At 45.9% G+C, this 21,677-nt stretch overlaps 1 protein-coding gene across 1 annotated transcript in view; it reads left to right on the top strand.

Moving 5' to 3' along the window:
* The window catches only part of LOC140200901 (homeobox protein CDX-1-like), a 45,017-nt gene that overhangs the window by 19,551 nt on the left and 3,789 nt on the right, over positions 1 to 21,677 (top strand). The window contains exon 2 of the mRNA XM_072264548.1: positions 18,759 to 18,904. Within this exon, the coding sequence (XP_072120649.1) occupies positions 18,759 to 18,904 (146 nt within the window). The remainder of the gene's footprint in view (positions 1 to 18,758; positions 18,905 to 21,677) is intronic.

Below are 21,677 nucleotides of genomic sequence, written 5' to 3' on the forward strand. Positions count from 1 at the left end.
TATGAACAGTGTGCAAGAGTATTTTCATTGTATCTCGGTAGATACAATAATACTAAATTTACCAATTTAACCATTTAAATGTCAGATTGTTGGGTTCACAGTTCCTGGGCTGTGCCAGAGTTAAATTACCACATCATAACATAGGGGTTCGGATTATGCTTTACTGTGAGCACCAGCAAATGGGTTCAATTCTCACCGTTGTCTGTAAGGTGTTTGTATATACAACCTGTGACCATGTGGGTTTTGCCTGGGGGCTCCGGTTTCCTCCCACATTTCAAAGACGTATGTGTCGTGGTTAGTAAGCTATAGGCATGTTATAGGAGCCTGGCAACACTAACAGGCCGACACACTCTTGGTCCGTGCTGGTCCATTGAAGCATTCACTGTGATTCAATGTTTCAATGGGCATGTGACAAATAAAGCTAATCTTATAATCATGATATCAAGTTCAGAGTACATCTGCAGAAGTTTGCAAGTGCTTTTGGTGATGTACCAAATCTCCTCAAACTCCTAATGAAGTATAGCCACTTTCATGCCTTCTTTATAACTACATCAATACGCTGGGCCCAGGAAAGATTCTCAGAGATGTTGACATCCAGGAACTTTTAAAAATAAACTACAAAATAACAAACCACGAGGAGCCACAAAACAAAAGAGAGCAGATAGTAAACGTGACAAGGCAACAAGGTACCAAGGCGACTTAGTAGTGTAGTGGTTAGCACAACACTTTACAGTACAGACGACCTGGGATCAATTCCTGTGTAGGTTTCTTCTGCGTGCTCCAGTTTCCTCCATCAGTAAAAAGACAATAGACAATAGGTGCAGGAGTAGGCCATTCGGCCCTTTGGCCAGCACCACCATTCACTGTGATCATGGCTGATCGTCCACAATCAGTATCCAGATCCTGCCTTATCCCCATAAACTTTGGTTCCGCTATCTTTAAGAGCTCTATCCATCTCTTTTTTGAAAGCATCCAGAGACTTGGCCTCCACAGCCTTCTGGGGCAGAGCATTCCACAGATCCACCACTCTCTGGGTGAAAAAGTTTTTCCTCAACTCCGTTCTAAATGGCCTACCCCTAATTCTTAAACTGTGGCCTCTGGTTCTGGACTCACCCATCAGCGGGAACATGCTTCCTGCCTCCAGCGTGTCCAATCCTTTAATAATCTTATATGTTTCAATAAGATCCCCTCCCAGCCTTCTAAATTCCAGAGTATACAATCCCAGTTGCTCCAATCTTTTGACATATGACAGTCCCGCCATCCCGGGAATTAACCTTGTGAACCTACGCTGCACTCCCTCAATAGCAAGAATGTCCTTCCTCAAATTTGGAGACCTACTGATCTACTATTAACTAGTCATTGTAAATAGTTCTGTGATTAGGCTATGATTAAAATCTGGGGATTGCTGGGTGGTGTGGCTTGAAGTACCAAAAGGGCCTGATCTGTGTTGTATCTCAATAAATAAACAAAGAAACTGATGGCCCAGAGCAGCTAGTTGAGGCTGGCTAGTTTGATGAGTGAACAAGGACGATGAATGAGAGCTGGGTTGAAATAGGTTGCAGGTGATGAGTTGGAAATGAGTGGCAGGTGATTCCTCTTAGCTGGGTGGAGACTGGGAGGAGCTTGCCTGTGTAAACCTGGCAGAATGAAGTGTTGCAGTTACAGAGAAGGTGCAAAGAGGGCAGACAATAAGGTGCGAGGGTCACAATGAGTTACATTGTGAGGTCAAGAGCCCAATTTAACATACTAAAGATAAGATTAGCTTTATTTGCCATGTACGTCAAAATATACAATGAAATGTGTTATTTGCATCAGTGAGGATGTGCTGGGAGCAGGCTGCAAGTGTCACCACACTTCTGGCATCAACACAACATGCCCACAGCTAACTGTACACCTTTGGAATGTGGGAGGAACTGGAGCACTCGGAGGGAACCCAGACAGTCACGGGGAAAATGTATAAGCGACTTACAGAAAGTGTAGGGATCTATTTTGTCATTGTGAGCTGGCATTATTGGAACCTAAGTGTGGAGGAAAGACAGACTCCAGTGTAGAAATGGCGATGAGAGTTTATCATAATAATTCCAAAAGAACCTCGTTGTCTTGGCCAAGCAACACCACAAAAAGTAACATTCTCAAAACTAGGACCCCGCAATTGGCACTAATTGGGTGTTCACTTAAATAATATGAGCAACGTGGAATCCCGAGCCCAATCTGTTATTGTTTTACCTTGTTCTACCTCAATGCACTGAGTAATAATCTGATCTGTATGAACAGGATGCAAGACAAGTTTTTCACTGTATTTTGGTATATATGATAATAATAAACCAAAACAAAGTTTTTCGCTAACATTAAACATTCTTCAGATGCTGGAAATCTAGAACAACACATTCAAAGTGCTGGAGGAACTCAGCATCCATGGAGAGGAATAAACAGTAAGTGTTTTGACCTGAGACCCTTTACCATGACTCATGTTTTTCACTGTGCATTGGTACCTGTCTTATTAATAAACCAATTTACCAATTTAGCTTTGTGACCTCCTTAGGACCTTTCCAAAACCACCCCATATTACCACAGTGCAGTGGCCAGAACTATCCTTCATACTCTGAGGTACTTTGTTGGTCAGGATTGACCATGGATGTTGTGTCCCAGCTGTCTACATGATACACAAGCCAGGGCAGTACAATATGGAGAGCAAGCTGTTGCCCGTGTATCAGGTTCCCCTTCTTCACGCATCTGATGAATCTAAAGGAATGGCAGAGACATAACATTTGGCACCAGTGGTGTCACAGGAGTTGCCAGACAAGTGTTGAACTCAATGTAGGACTGCCTCAGGGTCTCCAACTCCAGTGGTTTCCCTCGGAATTTACTCCTGAAGCCTTCCCCATGTGTAGTATTGCCACAAGGCAGGGGAAGTTTGAGATCAGAGTTTTCCTTCTCCTAGTTGAGCTGCCAACCATGCTGACAGGCCCCATCCATGTGAAGTGACTGGTTTTAGGGTGCCTGTAACCTGCCTTTGCCCTTTCTCCTGTCAGTAGAAACGGTTATGCCAGGTTTAGTAGATAAGCCACAAGCGAAGGCCAGGAGCTGGACTTAGTTGTCAGAGGCTGGATATGACAACCTTAAGATAAAGGTCTATCTTATAATTTGTAAAGTTCTGGAACAAGATTGTTTCACCTGTACCTGTGTCCCTCTCCTTGGAAATACTTTTTACATCCTGTCTTTCAGCATATTATACATGTGACATAAGTAGGCAGGGATACAGTCCTAATGCAGACAAATAGGATCAGTGCTGATGGGTCAGCATGGACATAAGTGGGCTGAAGGGCCTGCTTCTGTGTTGTACAGCTCTGTGACTAATTACTTACTTATCGCCCCTACTGGGGCAAAGACCACCAGCAGCTGTTTGCCAGAGTCCTCTGTCCTGGGCAGGTCTTCCGAGTTATCCCAGGTGTAGCTGATCTCCTTCTTCTCCAGGGATGAGGTCTTTGGAGATTCTGTTGGCGTTTCTGTAGCTCATGCTAGCCCCATGTACAACCCTCCTTTCACAGCTGGGTTTGGGACCATCCATGGCAGAGTTCCCTCGTCCTTCACCGAGAGTATAAACACAAGAGATTCTACAGATGCTGGAAATCCAGAACAACACATAAAAAATGCTGGAGAAACTCAGCAGGTCAGGCAGCATCTATGGAGAGAAATAAAGAGTCAGTGCTCTGGCCTTAAACATAGTCTGCCTATTTCTCTCCACAGACTCTGCCTGAACAGCTGTTCCTCCAACATTTTGTGTGTGTTGCTCAAGATTTCCATCGTCTGCAGCATCTCTCGTGTGGCCCCAACCCGTTAAAACCCAGAGCTACAGAAACATCCACAGGAGCTTCAAAGACCTCATCCCTGGGAGAGGAAGGAGAAAACAGGTTACACCTGGGGACAACTTGAAAGACTGGCCTGGGAAGCAGACTTCAGCGAGCTGATGTCAGTGGTCTATGCCCTAGTAGGGTTGATGGGTTTAAGAAAAGAAAGGAAGAGGGAGAGGCAGAGAGGTTTTGCAAGGGAACTCCAGATCACTGGGAGCAGACAGACATAGGTATGGTGGAGTGTGGAGTTGATGGGATGGACCATGGGTGAGAACGGGAGGGATCACTGAGGGAAGTGCAGATGATGGAGGGGCCAGAGTGATTCTACATGGGATGTGAGGAAAAGTATAAAGTTTTTCCCACCACTTCTCCTTCCACTGGCCTCCAATGGGACAGGGAATCAGGCAGTGGGTGATGTCTCATCTCCTTATCGTAGATACGGTGCAATTAGTTACTGAGCTCAATCACTGTCCAAAGCTCGACTGTGAGTCATCTCTGCAAATCATTCACAGCAGACAGAACTAGTGGGACAGGCGGTGGAGGACAGGGCAGCTCCTGTAAAGAGCTGGCATCAGAGTTGAATACCATAAGACCATAAGACCTTAAGGCATAGGAGCAGAATTAGGCCATTCAGCCCATCAAGTCTGCTCTGCCTTTCCATCTTGGCTGATCCCAGATCCCACTCAAATCCATATACCTGCCTTCTCACCATTTGATATCAGGAAATGATCAACTTCTGCCTTAAACATACCCATGGACTTGGCTTCCACCGCAGTCTGTGGCAGAGCTTTCACAGATTCACTACTCTCTAGCTAAAAAATTCCTCCCTTCCTCTGTTCTGAAAGGTTGCCCTCAATTTTGAGGTTGTGTCCTCTAGACACTCTGGAGACCCCCCACCAGAGGAAATGTCCTCTCCACATCCACCCTATCTGGTCCTTTCAACATTTGATAGGTTTCAATGAGATCCCCATGCATTCTTCTAAATTCCAGTGAGTACAGGCCCAAAGCTGCCAAGCACTCCTCATATGTTAAACCCTTCATTCCCAGAATCATTCTCATGTACCGCCTCTGGACTATCCCCAATGACAATATGTACAGGGTGGTGGCAGGCAGGAGTAAAATTCTCCCTCATCCTTTCCTCCATTCACTTTAAAATTATGCCATTTCCACCCTGGGTAAAAGTCTCTGACTGTCCACTCAATCTATGCTTCTTATCATCTTGTACACCTCTCGTCCTCCTTCGCTCCAAAGAGAAAAGCCCGAGCTCGCTCAACCTAAGATACATAAGACACGCTCCCTCAGATGAATCGGAACCAGAATCTGGTTTGTTATCACTCGATGACCACTTTATCAGGTACAAGGTAGACATGGAGAGAGAAATCCATCCATAGGAAATCCGTGTAACTTGCCGAGCCGTTTTGTTGTAATGGTCTTTGCGTGTAGGTGAGGGATAGAATCCTGGGGGGGCGGGGGTCAGTATTGATGGGAATGTGGCCAGAACCGGTTACAGGGAAAATCAGTAGAAGAGAGATGAGGCGAGGACTGTGGAACGTTGCAAACTCAGCCTTCTCCATCATGGGCAGCACTGACCTCCCTAGCTTTGAGGGCATCTTCAAAAAGTGACTCAGGAAGGTGACATCTGTCATTATGGACCCCTGTCACCCAGGACATGACCTCCTCTCATCACTACCATCGGGAAGGAGGTTCAGGAGCTTGAAGACACACACTCAATGTTTCAGAAACAGCTTCTTCCCCTCCACCATTAGATTTCTGAATGGACAATGGACCCTATAACACGGCCTCACTAATTTTTCCCTCTCCTTTTGCACGACTTATTTAATTTGCAGATTTTTAATTATTATGTATTGCAATGTACTCCCGTCTCAAAGCAATGTATTTCACACCATACACCAATGATATTAAAGCTGACTGATTCTGATTGGTGAAGAGGACTCGATGGGCTGAATGGGTTCGTTATATGCAGAAGCGTGCATTGTGGACATGCTGTGTTGGTGCCAGATACTGTGGCAGATGTGAGGGCTGAAGAAGACTTTGGGCATGCTGGCCCTCATCATGAGTGGAAGAGGTGGGACGTTATATTTCAGTTGTACAAGTTGTAATGCTGCTCCTGGAGTACTGTGTGTAGTTTTGGCTGTGCTGTTTACTCAATGTTATTGAGATACAGCATAGAACAGGCCCCTCTGGCTCCTCGAGCCGCGATGCCCAGCAATCCCCGACTCAGTCCCAACCTAATCACAGGACAATTCACTATGTCCAATTAACCTACCAACTGGTACGTCTTTGGACTGTGGGAGGAAACCGGAGCACCCGGAGGAAACCCACACGGTCCAGGGACAGCGTACAAACTCCTCACAGGCAGTGGCGGGATTTGAACTCGGGTCTGCTGTGCCGTAGGGTGCTGTACTCACCAATACGTTACCATAGTGCCCTCGGACTGTGAAGAAAAGATGCCAGAATTAAAAGGTGGTGGGGAGGGGAGGGAGCATATTTAGAAAGTGATAGGTGAAGACAGGAGAGTGGGAAAGGTAAAGGGCTGGAGAGGAAAAAATCTGATAGGAGAGGAGAGTGGAGCACAGGAGGGAGGGAGGGAAGAGGGGACCTGGGGGAAGTGATAGACAGCTGAGAAGAAGCGAAAGGTCAGAGTGGGGAATGGGGGGGCAAGATTTGTTCACTGGACGGAGAAATCGATATTCATGCCATCAGGTTAACATAGAAACATAGAAAATAGGTGCAGGAGTAGGTCATTCGGCCCCTCGAGCCTGCGCTGCCATTCAGTATGATCATGGCTGATCATCCAACTCAGAACCCTGCCCCAGCCTTCCCTCCATACCCCCTGACCCCCGTAGCCACAAGGGCCATATCTAACTCCCTCTTAAATATAGCCAATGAACTGGCCTCAACTGTTTCCTGTGGCAGAGAATTCCACAGATTCACCGCTCTCTGTGTGAAGAAGTTTTTCCTAATCTCGGTCCTAAAAGGCTTCCCCTTTATCCTTAAACTGTGACCCCTCGTTCTGGACTTCCCCAACATCGGGAACAATCTTCCTGCATCTAGCCTGTCCAACCCCTTTAGAATTTTACACGTTTCAATAAAATCCCCCCTCAATCTTCTAAATTCCAGCGAGTATAAGCCTAGTTCATCCAGTCTTTCTTCATATGAAAGTCCTGCCATCCCAGGAATCAATCTGGTGAACCTTCTTTGTACTCCCTCTATGGCAAGAAGGTCTTTCCTCAGATTAGGGGACCAAAACTGCACACAATACTCCAGGTGTGGTCTCACCAAGGCCTTGTACAACTGCAGTAGTACCTCCCTGCTCCTGGACTCGAATCCTCTTGCTACGAATGCCAGCATACCATTCGCCTTTTTCACCCCGATCTTATGGCTGGTGCTGTTAAATATGGTGCTAACTGCTACACCTCTGTGTTGGTATTGGAGTTGGTTTATTATTGTCACATGTACCCAGATACAGCGAACAGCTTATCTTGCACACTGTTCATACAGATTAGAGCATTACATGGACATTATCCATGAGGTAACGTCGCAGCTCTACAAAACCCTGGTTAGATCACACTTGGAATATTGTGTTTAGTTCTCGTCATCTCATTGTAGAAAGGATGTGGAAGTTTCAGAGAGGACGCAGTGGAGACTTACCAGGATGCTACCTGGATTAGAGAGCGTGCCTTATGAGGATAGGTTGAGCAAGCTAACGCATCTCTTTGGGGTGAAGGAGGATGAGAGGCGACTTGATAGAGGTGTACAAGATGATAAGAAGCATAGATTGAGTGGACAGTCAGAGACTTTTTTCCAGGGTGGAAATGGCTAACACAAAGGGTATCATTCTAAGGTGATTGGAGGTAGGTACTGGGGGGATGTCAGAGGTAGGTTTTTGACGCAGAGAGTGGTGAGTACGTGGTCCGCCTTGCCAAAGGTGGTGGTTGAGGCAGGTACATTCAGAACATTTAAAAGACTCTTATATAGGCACATGGATGTTTGAAAAATGGAGGTTTATGTGTGAGGGAAGATTGATCTTAGAGTAGGTTAAAATGTTGGCACAATATGGTGAGCCAAAAGCACAAATACTGTGCTGTACGGTTCTATGTTCTATGCATTGAGATAATTGCACAGTGCCTTGATGTCAGACTGAAGGGCCTGTTTTCGTATTGTAATAGAGGGACGTCCATTTAGAACAGAGTTGTGGAGGAATTGGTTTAGCCAGAGGGTGGTGAATGTGTGGAGTTCATTGCCATGGATGGCTGTGGAGGTCAGGTCACTGGGTGTATTTACAGTGGAGGTTGATTCCTCAAGGTGCCAAAGTTATGGGGGAGAAGGCAGGAGAATGGGGTTGAGAGCGATGATAAATCAGCCATGGTGGATGGCCTAATTCTACTCCGATTGGCCTAAGATTTATGGCCTTAAGGCAATACTGGATGACTCTGATTCTATAAGGAAATATCAGATTGTCATTTGAAGATGTTGTGTGAGATTTGGCTGGGTCTAATCCTGCAGTTCAATGGTGTGGACACTTCTGAACCAGTTGGCCGACTGTAAAACACCTTGCGGGTGTGCAAGGCGCCAAATAAATGAGAGTTCTCCCTCTGAGACAAACAGTGAGTGTTGATGGGCGGTTGTGATTCAGCAGTTGCATGGGTGATGGTTGGGTGGAGTCTGGCTGGTGATAGCACCGTAGAAACTCAAAGAGTTGATGCTGCTTGCGGTGGGGAGATTTGCAATAAACTGCACATTACCCATTAACTAAGATAAGCGCCTTATCAAGAGCTGAAGTTAGACCTCTCAAGAACTGCTATCAGGGAGGCAATTTTTCACCATAAACTCACTGTCAGTTGAGATATTGTGCAACTGACCTTCAGTTCTGTTGACAGTACAGATGTGTATATACAAGCTCAACTAGAATTCTCGAGGTAATAAAATTTCATTGGTGTGTACTGTCAAAACAACGGCTAAAGTTTAAGGGTGGAGGGCAAGCTGCAATCAGTGGTGTTGACGCCAAGTCTTATCCTTAGCTGAAACTAGCTACATTTCTGTAGAGCCACTTTTATGACGAAAGGCCTCCATAGGATGTGAAGAGAATGTTTCCTGTGGTGGGAGAGTCTAAGACCAGAGGACACGGCCTCAAAATAGAGGGGCGTCCATTTAGAATGAAGATGAGGAGGAATTTCTTTTGCCAGAGGGTGATGAGTATGTGGAATTCTTTGCCACAGGCAGCTGTGGAGGCCAAGTATTTATGAATATTTAAGGCAGAGCTTGATAGGTTCTTGATTGATCGGGGCATGAAGTACAGGGAGAAGGCAGGAGGTTGGGACTGAGAAGGAAATGGATCAGCCATGATGAAATGGTGGAGCAGACTCGATGGGCCAAATGGTCTAATTCTGCTCCTATGTCTTATGGTCTTATTTATCCTCCCCAGGCTCTTTAGAGCCAATGAGATTCTTCCCAAGAGTGCAACGAGACCCTCTGGCCAATTCTACCTGTGGCCAGGTCTGCGAGGTCCTGTCCCTACCCATTCTACATGAAGGTGATGGCATCTCTGAGCAGCACAAGACTGTCAGTGTCAGCTGGCAAATGGCAGGGTCATGGTCAGTGTGCTAGAAATGAGGGCCCAAGGAGTATGGTAGAAAATGAGTGTGGTAGAAAAGAAGGCGTTTGGCGTCTTGGCCTAAATTGGTCAGGGCAGTGAGTTTAGGAGATGAGATGTTCCGTTGGAGTTGTACAAGATGTTGGTAAGGCCACACCTGGAGTACTGTGTACAGGTTTAGTCGCCCTGTACAAGACGTTGGTAAGGCCACACCTGGAGTACTGTGTACAGGTTCAGTTGCCATCTTATAGGAAAGATGTCATTAAAATGGAATGAGTGCAGAGATGGTTTACAGGAATGTTGCCAGGACTGGAGGGACTGAGTTGTAGGAAGAGGGTGAGATGGCTTGGACTTTTTTCCTTGGAAACTAAGGGGTGACCTTATGGAGGTGTGTGAGGTGCATAGAGGACATTGATCATTGATAGGGCAAATGCACCCAGAGAAAGAGCTGCACAAAGCAGGGGCAAAGGTTTACGATGAGAGGGGGAAGATTTAAAAGGGATCTGAGGGACAATATTATCATCCTGAAGGTGGTGAGTATGTGGAAGGAGCTGCCAGAGGGAGTAGTCGGGGCGGGTGCAATAACAACATTTAAAAGGTATTTGGACAAGTACATGAATAGGAGCAGTTCAAGGATCAAAAACATCAAAGTTCCAAGTAAATTTATTATTAAAGTATGTATATGTCACCATATACAACCCTGAGATTCATTTTCTGGCAGGCATTTACAGGAAAATAAAGAAATACAATAGAATTTTTGAAAAACTGTACATAAACAAAGACTGACAAACAACCATTGTGCAAAACTAGACAAATCACACAGATAATAAATGAATAATATTGAGAGCTCGATTTGTAGAGTCCTTGAAAGTGAGTCTATAGGTTGTGGAACCAGTTCAGCATTAAGGTGAAGGTTCAAAGATCAACTTTGTTTGCCATGTACATTTACTGTATATTTACAATGAAGGTATGGTAGCACCTCTACTTCCTTGAGTCTGTGAAGATTCGGTATGACGTCTGAAACTTTGACAAACATCTATAGATGTGTAGCGGAGAGTGTATTGACTGGCTGCATCACACCTGGTATGGAAACACCAATGTTCTTAAGTGGAAAATCCTACAAGAAATAGTGGATACGGCCCAGTCCATCACGGGTAAAGCCCTCCCCACCATTGAGCACATCAACATGGAGCGTTGTTGCAGGAAAGCAGCATCCATCATCCAGGACCTCCCAGCACCCAGGCCACGCTCTCTTCTCAGAAAGAAGGTACAGGAGCCTCAGCACTGACATTCAGGAAAAGTTATTACCCTTCAACCATCAGACTCGTGAACCAGAGGGAATAACTTCACTCAGCTTCACTCGCCCCATTATTGAACTGTTCCTAGAACCTGTGGACTCACTTTCAAAAACTCTTCATCATATGTTCTTGATACTTATTGCTTAATTGTCAATTTCTATTACTATTATTACTTTCTTTTTGGTATTTACACCGTTTGTTGTCTTTCTCACACTGGTTGAACGCCAGTGACATTAAACCTGGTCCTGACTCCGATTCTGGTTCTGATTCTGAGCACACAACGGTGCAGCTCTGTGCAGCTCAGGGCGTGTGCTGACCTTCTAACCCACTCCAGGACCAGCCTAACTGTTCCCTCAGACGCAGATTCAGGATCAGCTTTAATATCGCTGGCGTATGATGTGAAATTTGTTGTTACGTGGCAGCAGTACATTGCAATGCATAATAATAAGCACTGTAAGTATATAAATTAAATTAAGTTAGTAGTGCAAGAAGCGAGCAAAAACAAAACAAAAAGAAAAATAATATTCAGATGGTGTTTATGGGTTCAATGCCCATTCAGAAATCTGATAGCAGAGGGGAAGAAGCTGTTCTTGAAATGTTGAGTGAGTGTCTTCAGGCTCCTGTACCTCCTCCCTGATGGTAGCAATGAGATGAAGGCATGTCCTGGGTGATGGTTGTCACCTTTGTAGTCATTGTCTTTTGGAGGTGTCCTTGATGCTGGGGAGGCTGGTGCCCATGATGGAGCTGATTGAGTTCACATCTTTCTGCAACTTTTCCTGATCCTTTGCAGTGGGCCTCCCACATAGCCCATATGTCTTCTAAAAGTGTCTTTAAAGTCCCTAATGAATCATTATAGTCATAGAGCACTACAGCACAGAAAAAGGCCCTTGGCCCATCTAGTCTGTACTAGTCTAGTCTTCTGCCTACTCCCATTGACCTGCACCGGGACCATAGCCCTCCCTATCCCTCCCATCCATGTACCTATACAAACTTGTATTAAAAGTTGAAATCAAACTCTTGCGCTGGCAGCTCGTTCCACACTCTCACCACCCTCAGAGTGAAGAAGCTCCCCCTCAGGTTCCCCTTAAACATTTCTCCTCTGAATTGTATGTGTTTCGAGCCCGGTGTCAGGCAGATGAACAACAGAGCCTATTCAACATGGTGATGGTACAGTCTGGGTCTCTCTGCCAGGGACATTGGCGTGGGAGAAGGTGATGATTTCCTTTTGCTTATCCTGTCTGTGGATTTGGAGGATTTTAAAGAGGCTGCTAGCTGCATCTCTCAATTTTCACAAACATCAATATTCACAATCATAGAGACAGGCTGTTCAGCCTGCTGACTGTGCAGGTCATCAATCTCCCCGTTACACTACAGTAGCCTCCAACAACCTTCCCATTACACTACTGTAGCCCCCAAGCCTCCAACAACCTCCCCATTACAAGACTGTAGCCTCCAACAACCTCCCCATTACACTACTGTAGCCTCCAACAACCTCCCTATTACATTACTGTAGCCTCCAACAACCTCCCCATTACATTACTGTACCCTCCAACAACCTCCCCGTTACACTACTGTAGCCTCCAACAACCTCCCCATTACACTACAGTAGCCTCCAACAACCTCCCTATTACATTACTGTAGCCTCCAACAACCTCCCCGTTACACTACTGTACTCTCCAACAACCTCCCCGTTACACTACTGTAGCCTCCAACAACCTCCCCATTACACTACAGTAGCCTCCAACAACCTCCCTATTACATTACTGTAGCCTCCAACAACCTCCCCATTACACTACTGTACTCTCCAACAACCTCCCCATTACACTACTGTACCCTCCAACAACCTCCCCATTACACTACTATAGCCTCCAACAACCTCCCTGTTACACTACTGTAGCCTCCAACAACCTCCCCATTTCACTACAGTAGCCTTCAACAACCTCCCTGTTACAATACTGTACCCTCCAACAACCTCCCCGTTACACTACTGTAGCCTCCAAGCCTCCAACAACCTCCCCATTACAAGACTGTACCCTCCAACAACCTCCCCATTACACTACTGTACCTTCCAACAACCCTCCCGTTACACTACTGTAGCCTCCAACAACCTCTCCATTTCACTACAGTAGCCTTCAACAACCTCCCCGTTACACTACTGTACCCTCCAACAACCTCCCCATTACACTACTGTAGCCTCCAAGCCTCTAACAACCTCCCCATTACACTACTGTACCTTCCAACAACCCTCCCGTTACACTACTGTAGCCTCCAACAACCTCTCCATTACACTACTGTACTCTCCAACAACCTCCTCATTACACTACTGTAGCCTCCAACAACCTCCCCATTACACTACTGTAGCCTCCAAGCCTCTAACAACCTCCCTATTACACTACTGTAGCCTCCAACAATCTCCTCATTACACTACTGTAGCCTCCAATAACCTCCCCATTACACTACTGTACCCTCCAACAACCTCCCCGTTACACTACTGTACCCTCCAGCAACCTTCTTGTTACACTACTGTAGCCTCCAGCAACCTCCTCATTACACTACTGTACCCTCCAACAACCTCCCCGTTACACTACTGTACTCTCCAACAACCTCCCCGTTACACTACAGTAGCCTCCAACAACCTCCCCATTACACTACTGTAGCCTCCAATAACCTCCCCGTTACTCTACTGTTCTGTCTGGGTAGCCTCCAACCTGATGGCATAAGCATCCATTTCTCTTTTCGCTATTTGTTTGCTTTTCTCCTTCCCTTCCCTCCTCTTCCATTCCCCACTCTTGCCTCTTCCCTCTTCTCACTTACTTATCACCTTCCCCAGTGCCCCTCCTCCTTCCCTTTAGCCCATGGTCCACTCTCTCCTCCTATCAGATTCCCTCTTCTCCAGCCCTTTACCTTCCCCTCCCACCTCACTTCATCCATCACCTTCTAATGAGCTTGTCCTCCTTCCCCTCCCCCCAGCTTTCTATGCTGGCATCTTCCCATGTCCTTTCCAGTCCCGATGAAGAGAAGAAGTAAGAGGCTAGAGTGGGGAATAGAAGAGGGAAGGAGGAGGGGAAAAGCTACGGAAAGGAAAAATTGATGTTCCTGCTATCAGGTTGGAGGCTACCTAAACAGAGTATGAGGTGTTGCTCCTCCTCCCTGAGGGTGGCCTTATTGTGGCAAGGGAGGAGGCCGTGGACTGACGTGTCAGAACGGGAATGGGAATCAGAATTAAAATGTTGGCCACCAGGAAATTCCACTTTTGGCAGATGGAGCAGAGGAGCTTGACAAAGAAGTCCCTGATTGTTACTCCAGAGCCTTCCCCATGAGCGGGTATAGCTGCAAGGCAGCAGAGGTTTGAGATCAGTTTCCTTCTCGTAGACGAGCTGTCCAGCATGGCTGACAAGCCCGATCTTCCCGAAGCGACTGGGTTTAAGGCGTCAGTAGCCCACGCCTGCCCCTTCTCCTGTCAGTAGAAACGTGAAGGCCGAGAGCTGAACTTGGTTGCCAGAGGCTATTTGAGCCGCACACCATTGGGAGCATTGAGTAGGTAGTGTCGCCACCACCCCCACCCCCCACCGACTGTGAGAACCTTAAGGAATCGGCTCTTTGGTAACACGTAAAAGATGCTGGAGGGATACCACGGTAGTTACAGCTCAGGATGTCAGAGAACGAAGCTCGATACCAGCATCCTCTGTCAGAAAGTTCGTACGTTTTCCCTCAGGAATGTGTGGGTTTCCTCCGGGTGCTCCAGTTTCCCCCATAGCCTAAAGATGTACTGGTTAGGAGATTAATCGTCCATTGTAAATTGTACAGTGATTAGGCTAGGGTTAAAATTCTTGCCATAGAGGGAGTACAAAGAAGGTTCACCAGATTGATTCCTGGGATGGCAGGACTTTCATATGATGAAAGACTGGATGAACTAGACTTATACTCTCTGGAATTTAGAAGATTGAGGGGGGATCTTATTGAAACGTATAAAATTCTAAAGGGATTGGACAGGCTAGATGCAGGAAGATTGTTCCCGATGTTGGGGAAGTCCAGAACGAGGGGTCACAGTTTAAGGATAAAGGGGAAGCCTTTTAGGACCGAGATGAGGAAAAACTTCTTCACACAGAGAGTGGTGAATCTGTGGAATTCTCTGCCACAGGAAACAGTTGAGGCCAGTTCATTGGCTATATTTAAGAGGGAGTTAGATATGGCCCTTGTGGCTAAAGGGATCAGGGGGTATGGAGGGAAGGCTGGGGCGGTGTTCTGAGTTGGGTGATCAGCCATGATAGTAATGAATGGCGGTGCAGGCTCGAAGGGCCAAAAGGCCTACTCCTGCACCTATTTTCTATGTTTCTAAAATGGTGGGTTGCTGGGTGGCATGTCACTAAATATTTATTGTATCTTTGGGTTTTTTTTTACTGCATTGGATCCAGAGTAACAATCATTTCATTCTCCTTTACACTGGTGCACTGATGAATGACAATAAACAAGCTTGAATCTTGAATAGTTCTGTGTCCAATGCCTTCCTGTGGCCGCCTTGTTTGAAGCAGACTGCCGTTGCAATGCCTCGGTGACTCACACTTGCCTGTGTGTGCTTTGGCACTCAGTCCGGAGAGATTCTTTCCATCGGCTGCTGTGTGGCTATGAAGATATTTCCTAGTTCCACCCTGCCTCAGGACCACAACCACAAAACCTGCTTGTTTTTGCGTCCTTCTCCACACCAAAACATGAAAGTATACTGCCTTAACCTCCAACACACGAGAGATTCTGCAGATGCTGGAAGTCCAAAGCAACACACACAAAATTCTGGAGGAGCTCAGCAGATCAGACAGAATCTATGGAGAGGAATAAACAGTCGACACTTTGGGCCAAAACCCTTCATCAGGATTCACCGTCCTGACGAAAGTTCCTGCCACTTCACTCGCCCCATCACTGAAAGGTTTCCACAACCTATCGACTCACTTTCAAGGACACTTCATATCATGCTCTCGCTATTTATTGATTATTTACTTACTATTATTATTACCTTTTTTCTTTTTGTATTTGCACGGTTTGATGTCTTTTGCCCGTTGATTGTTTGTCCGTCCTGTTGAGCACGGTCTTTCATTAAATTCATTGTATTTCTTTGTACTTACTGTGAATGCCCACAAGAAATTGAATCTCAGGTACTTTGACAATAAATTTACTTTGAACTTTAGGTAGAATAAAAAGTCAGAATTGGGTTTATTATCACTGATATATGTTGTGAAGCAACACACATCAAAGTTGCTGGTGAACGCAGCAGGCCAGGCAGCATCTCTAGGAAGAGGTACAGTCGATGTTTCAGGCTGAGACCCTTCGTCAGGACTAACTGAAGGAAGAGTTAGTAAGAGATTTGAAAGTTGGAGGGGGAGGGGGAGATCTGAAATGATAGGAGAAGACAGGAGGGGGAGGGATGGAGCCAAGAGCTGGACAGGTGATAGGCAAAAGGGATATGAGAGAACCATGGGACAGGAGGCCCAGGGAGAAAGAAAAGGGGGGGCGTGGAACCAGAGGATGGGCAAGGGGTATAGTCAGAGGGACAGAGGGAGAAAAAGGAGAGAGAGAAAGAATGTGTGTATGTAAATAAGTAACAGATGGGATACGAGGGGGAGGTGGGGCATTAGCGGAAGTTAGAGAAGTCAATGTTCTTCCTTCAGTTAGTCCTGACGAAGGGTCTTGGCCCGAAATGTCGACTGTACCTCTTCCTAGAGATGCTGCCTGGCCTGCTGCGTTCACCAGCAACTTTTATGTGCGTTGCTTGGATTTCCAGCATCTGCAGAATTCCTCTTGCTTGTATATGTTGTGAAATTTATTTTGCAGCAGCAGTACAATGTAATACATAAAAAATAACTATGTTAGAATAAGAAATATAAGAAAGAAGTGGGGCAAAAAGAGAACAAAGTACTGAGGTGGTGTTCATGGGTCATGGACTGTTCAGAAATCTGATGGTGAAGGGGAAGAGGCTGGTCCTGTGTACCTTCAGGCTCCTGTACCTCCTTCCTGATGGTAGCAAAGAGAAGAGGGCAGGTCCTGGGTGATGGGGGTGCTTTACAACAGATGCCACCTTTTTGAGACATCAGATTTTGAAGGGGTCCTTGATGCTAGAGATGCTGGTGCCTGTGATGGAGGTGACTGTATTTACAACTTTCTGCAGCTTTTTCCGATTCTGCGTTCTGATCGTGTGCATTGTGCACTCACCACAGCGCTGAGCTGATCCCACAGCCTCCAGGCGCACTTTCAAGGACTCTACAGCTCGTGTGCTCAGAATGATTTATTTTCTTTTTTATTATTTGTCTTCTTTTGCACATTGATGGTTTGTCCGTCTTTGTCATTTACTGTAGAGCATTTCTGTGAATTCTATTGGATTGGTCTGAACAACAGTCTTGGCCTGACACATCCCACTGTTTATTCATTTCCATGGATGCTGCCTGACCTGCTGAGTTCCTCCGGCATTTTGTGTCTGTTGCTTTGTTTTATTTCTTCATTTTCCTGTAAATGACTGAAAGAAAATGAAGTTCAAGATTGTATATTAGATTAGATTAGATTAGATTATGAGGACACACAGTCCTCTTTTATTGTTTAGTAATGCATGCATTAAGAAATGGTACAATATTTCTCCGGTGTGATATCACAGAAACACAGGACAGACCAAGACTGAAAAACTAACAAAACCACATAATTATAACATATAGTTACGACAGTGCAACAATACCATAACTTGATGAAGAACAGGCCATGGCACAGTAAAAAAGTTCAAAGTCTCTCGAAAGTCCCACATCTCACGCAGACAGGAGAAGGAAGAAAACTCTCCCTGCCATGCCCGACCACAGTCCGACTCTGAGTCGCCTGAAAACTTCGAGCTCTGATCAGCCCTCCGACACTGAGTACCGAGAACCATCTCTGCCAAACGCTTCGACCTCAGCCTCGGTTGCCAGCAGCAGGCAAAGCCGGGGATTTTGGGGCCTTCCCTCCGGAGAATCTCGATCGCACAGTAACAGCGGCAGCGAACCGGGCATTTCAGAAATTTCTCCAGATGTTCCTCTGCTCCTCACATTTGTCTTCATCAAATCAGAATTGTGCACGGCTACTACTTACAAATACGGTATCATTTCACCGGAAAGGCTACGCGCGCAGCGTCGCGCCGCCATCTTCTCCCGCCTTGTATGTTGACATAGACGTACTCCGATAACAAAATGTACACGTGCTTCCAAGTGCTCTGAAACCATGTCCTTAATAATCGACTCCAGCGTATCTCCAGCCACTGAGATCAGACTAACTGGCCTATAGTTGCCTTTCTTCTGCCTCTCTCCCTGAGGAAAAGAAGGGCGGCATTTATATAAAATTCAGAGGATGGTGGGAACTCAATTGGGAGATGGGTGTAAAAGGAGGGAAGAAGTCATGCTTGCACATTTACGTATTGAACATACTTGGTTGAATAATTCCCTGTTCAGAATTAATAGGCATGGTACAAGCATCTGCAGGGAGTGCGCTTGTCAGGAAATGGTGCAGTATATATTGTTTAAATGCAGTTCCTATGAGTTGCAAAGGAAACATGTACAGCAAAAGGCTAAACTGAGAACTTCAGGACAGACACCGTTTAACATGGAAAGTTTGTTACGATATCACTGTCATCAGAATGTATATAAGTGAGTTTTTGACTTTCTGAAAAGCATTAGATGTTTTGATATTATTTGTTTTTTTGGGGGGGAGGAATTTAGTGGGTATACTTCCTGCCTCTTTGCTCCACACTCCAACTCAGTAGATGGCAGTAATACATCTTATGTTGGTTTGCCAATCACCATTAAACTTCACAAGAAGGCGAAGGAGTATCGATGATCCTGAAACCCTCAGTGACACGTAACCACACGGGGTTCTCAGTGGGGGGGCACGTATCTGGTGCACGTGGGCTTGGAGCTTGTTTGTGGTTGGAAGGTAGCGTTTCACGTGTATGCCTGTGTACCTCGTCCAATGATACTTGCTGTCCACTGGCAGGCAAAACCAGGACCAAGGACAAGTACCGGGTCGTGTACACCGACTACCAAAGGCTGGAGCTGGAGAAAGAATTTCATTACAGCCGCTACATCACAATCCGCAGGAAGTCTGAGCTGGCTCTCTCGCTGGGGCTATCTGAACGCCAGGTCAGTATCCCTGAGGACTGCCTTCCCCTCCTCAATTTAGCATGTCTTAGATTAGACTGTATAATTGTTAACAATTTTCCAGTTTAACAATTAATTTTCTGCTTCTAAACATGTAACTGTTTAGTATGTTCCCTGGTGGTCATAGTATGTATATACAGTTGTTCAGTGTGTCCCCTAGTGGTTACAGTTATTCTGTCTCTTTCTGGAAGCTTCTCTGATGTTACATTATTTGAGTAGGGGCTATCTGATTGGTTAACTCTTATCTATACATTTAAAAGGAATGCTTTTCATCTATGGTATAAAAAGAACTGAACACATCCGCCCACCATATTTATTCATATTACTTCTTTCTGTCTGTTATTCCCAATTTCCAGTTCCCTTCGTTCTATTAGCACTTAATAATACAATTGTGAAGCAATAAGTTTTGTGCCTCTTTCCTGACTTCTGAAAGAACTTTGGCTCAAAACATCAGAATCCAGCAGCAATGACCCCCACCAATTTATATTATTGCACTACAGAAAACATCCTATCCAGATGTTTGGCAGGGAAACTGCTCTGCCCGTGACCACAGGAAACTGCAGAGAGTTGTGGACACAGCTCAGCACATCACAGAAACCAGCCTCCCCTCCATGGACTCTGTCTACACTTCTCACTGTCTCAGTAAAGCAGCCAGCAGAATCAAAGTCCCCACCCATCCCGGACATCCTCTCTTCTCCCCTCTCCCATCAGGCAGAAGACACAAAAGCCTGAAAGCACGCCCCACCAGGCTAGAGGACAGCTTCTACCCCACTGTTATTAGACGCTTAATCAAACCTCTTATATAATAAAGGTAAACTCTTCGTCAGGCCACCACTGCTCAATATAAGAGGACATGGCTTTAAGGTAAGGGGTGGGAAGTTCAAGGGGGATATTAGAGGAAGGTTTTTTACTCAGAGAGTGGTTGGTGCGTGGAATGCACTGCCTGAGTCAGTGGTGGAGGCAGATACACTAATGAAGTTTAAGAGACTACTAAACAGGTATATGGAGAAATTTAAGGTGGGGGGTTATATGGGAGGCAGGGTTTGAGGGTCGACACAGCACTGTGGGCCGAAGGGGTTGTAATGTGCTGTACTATTCTACGTTCTATGTTTCTATGTAATTGTATACTCAATGGCCACTTTATTAGGTACACCTGTACTCCTACCCATTAATGTAAATATCTAATCAGCCAATCGTGTGGCAGCAACTCAACGCATAAAAGCATGCAGACATGGTCAAGAGGTTCAGTTGTTGTTCAGACCAAACATCAAAATAGTAAAGAAATGTGATCTAAGTGACTTTGACTGTAGAATGATTTTTGGTGCCAGATGGGGTGGTTTGAGTATCTCAGAAACTGCTAATCTCCTGGGATTTTCATGTGCTCCATTCTCTAGAGTTCACACAGAACTGGGCAAAAATTTAAAAAAAAAACATTCAGTGAGTGTCAGTTCTGTGGATGAAAACTCCTTGTTAATGAGAGAGTTCAGAGGAGAATGACGAGACTGGTTCAAACTGACAGTAACTCAAATAACCACACGTTACAACAGTGGTGTGTAGAAGATTATCTCTGAATGCAAAACACATCGAACCTGGAAGTGGATGGGCTACAGCAGCAGAAGGCCATGAACGTGCTCCCAGTGAACACTTGATTAGGTGCAGGAGGTACAGTAGGTATCTAGTAAAGTGGCCACTGGGTGACCCTGGCCCTGTGTTCTCCACATGCTCTGTGCTCCTTCCCCACTTTGAGTGATCTGTGGGACAGAAGTTCCTGGGAGTCAGTAGGGTAGGGTAACTCTGGCATGGACGGTCCCAAGCCCGGTTGCAAAAGGAAAAGAGTTGGGGGGGAAGCTAGCAACCCCATCCTGAAAAAACTCTGTGCTACAGAAACGCCAACAGAAGCTCCAAGCACCTCATCCCTGGGAGAGGAAGGATACACGAGCAAATGGAATACATCTGCAGGCAACGTGAAGGATTGGCACCAGACAGAGGACTCTCGCGAGCTACTGACAATGGTCTGTGCTCCTGTAGGGGTCATGGGGCTTCAGTGAGTAAGTAGGTAGGGTAGGCTAGGGACAGGCTTCATGGGTTGAGTCTGCCTGTAGCTGCTTTTGAGAAGTTTGTAGTGAGCTGCCTTCTTCAGCTCTTGCGGCATGGGGTCACCCAAAGCGCCCTTAGGGATTCTAAATTGCAAGATTTCATTAGATTATGAGGACACTCAGTCCTCCTTTATTGTCATTTAGAAATGCATACATGCATTAAGAAATGATACAATGTTCCTCCGGAGTGATATCACAGAAAACAGGACAGACCAAAGACTAACACTGACAGAACCACATAATTATAACATATAGTTACAGCAGTGCAAAGCAATACCATAATTTGATAAAGAGCAAACCATGGGCACGGTAAAAAAAGTCTCAAAGTCCCCGAGTCGATGGACTCCCGAGTCCCCGATAGCAGCGGCAAAAGGGAGAAACTCCCTGCCATAAACCTCCAGGCACCGTCAACTTGCCGATGCCTTGGAAGCAGCCGACCACAGCCGACACTGAGTCCGTCCATCTGAAAACTATGAGCCTCCGATACAGCCTCCCGAGCGCCTTCGACCTCGCCCCGGCCACTGAAACACGCAAAGCCGAGGATTCGGAGCCTTCTGCTCCGGAGATTCCGGTTACCACACAGTAGCAGTGGCAGCGAAGCGGGCATTTCAGAAGTTTTCCAGATGTTCCTCCATACTCTCACGTCTGTCTCCATCAAA

Source organism: Mobula birostris, chromosome 7 (genome assembly GCF_030028105.1).
Source record: "Mobula birostris isolate sMobBir1 chromosome 7, sMobBir1.hap1, whole genome shotgun sequence".
In the NCBI taxonomy this organism is placed as follows: domain Eukaryota; kingdom Metazoa; phylum Chordata; class Chondrichthyes; order Myliobatiformes; family Myliobatidae; genus Mobula; species Mobula birostris.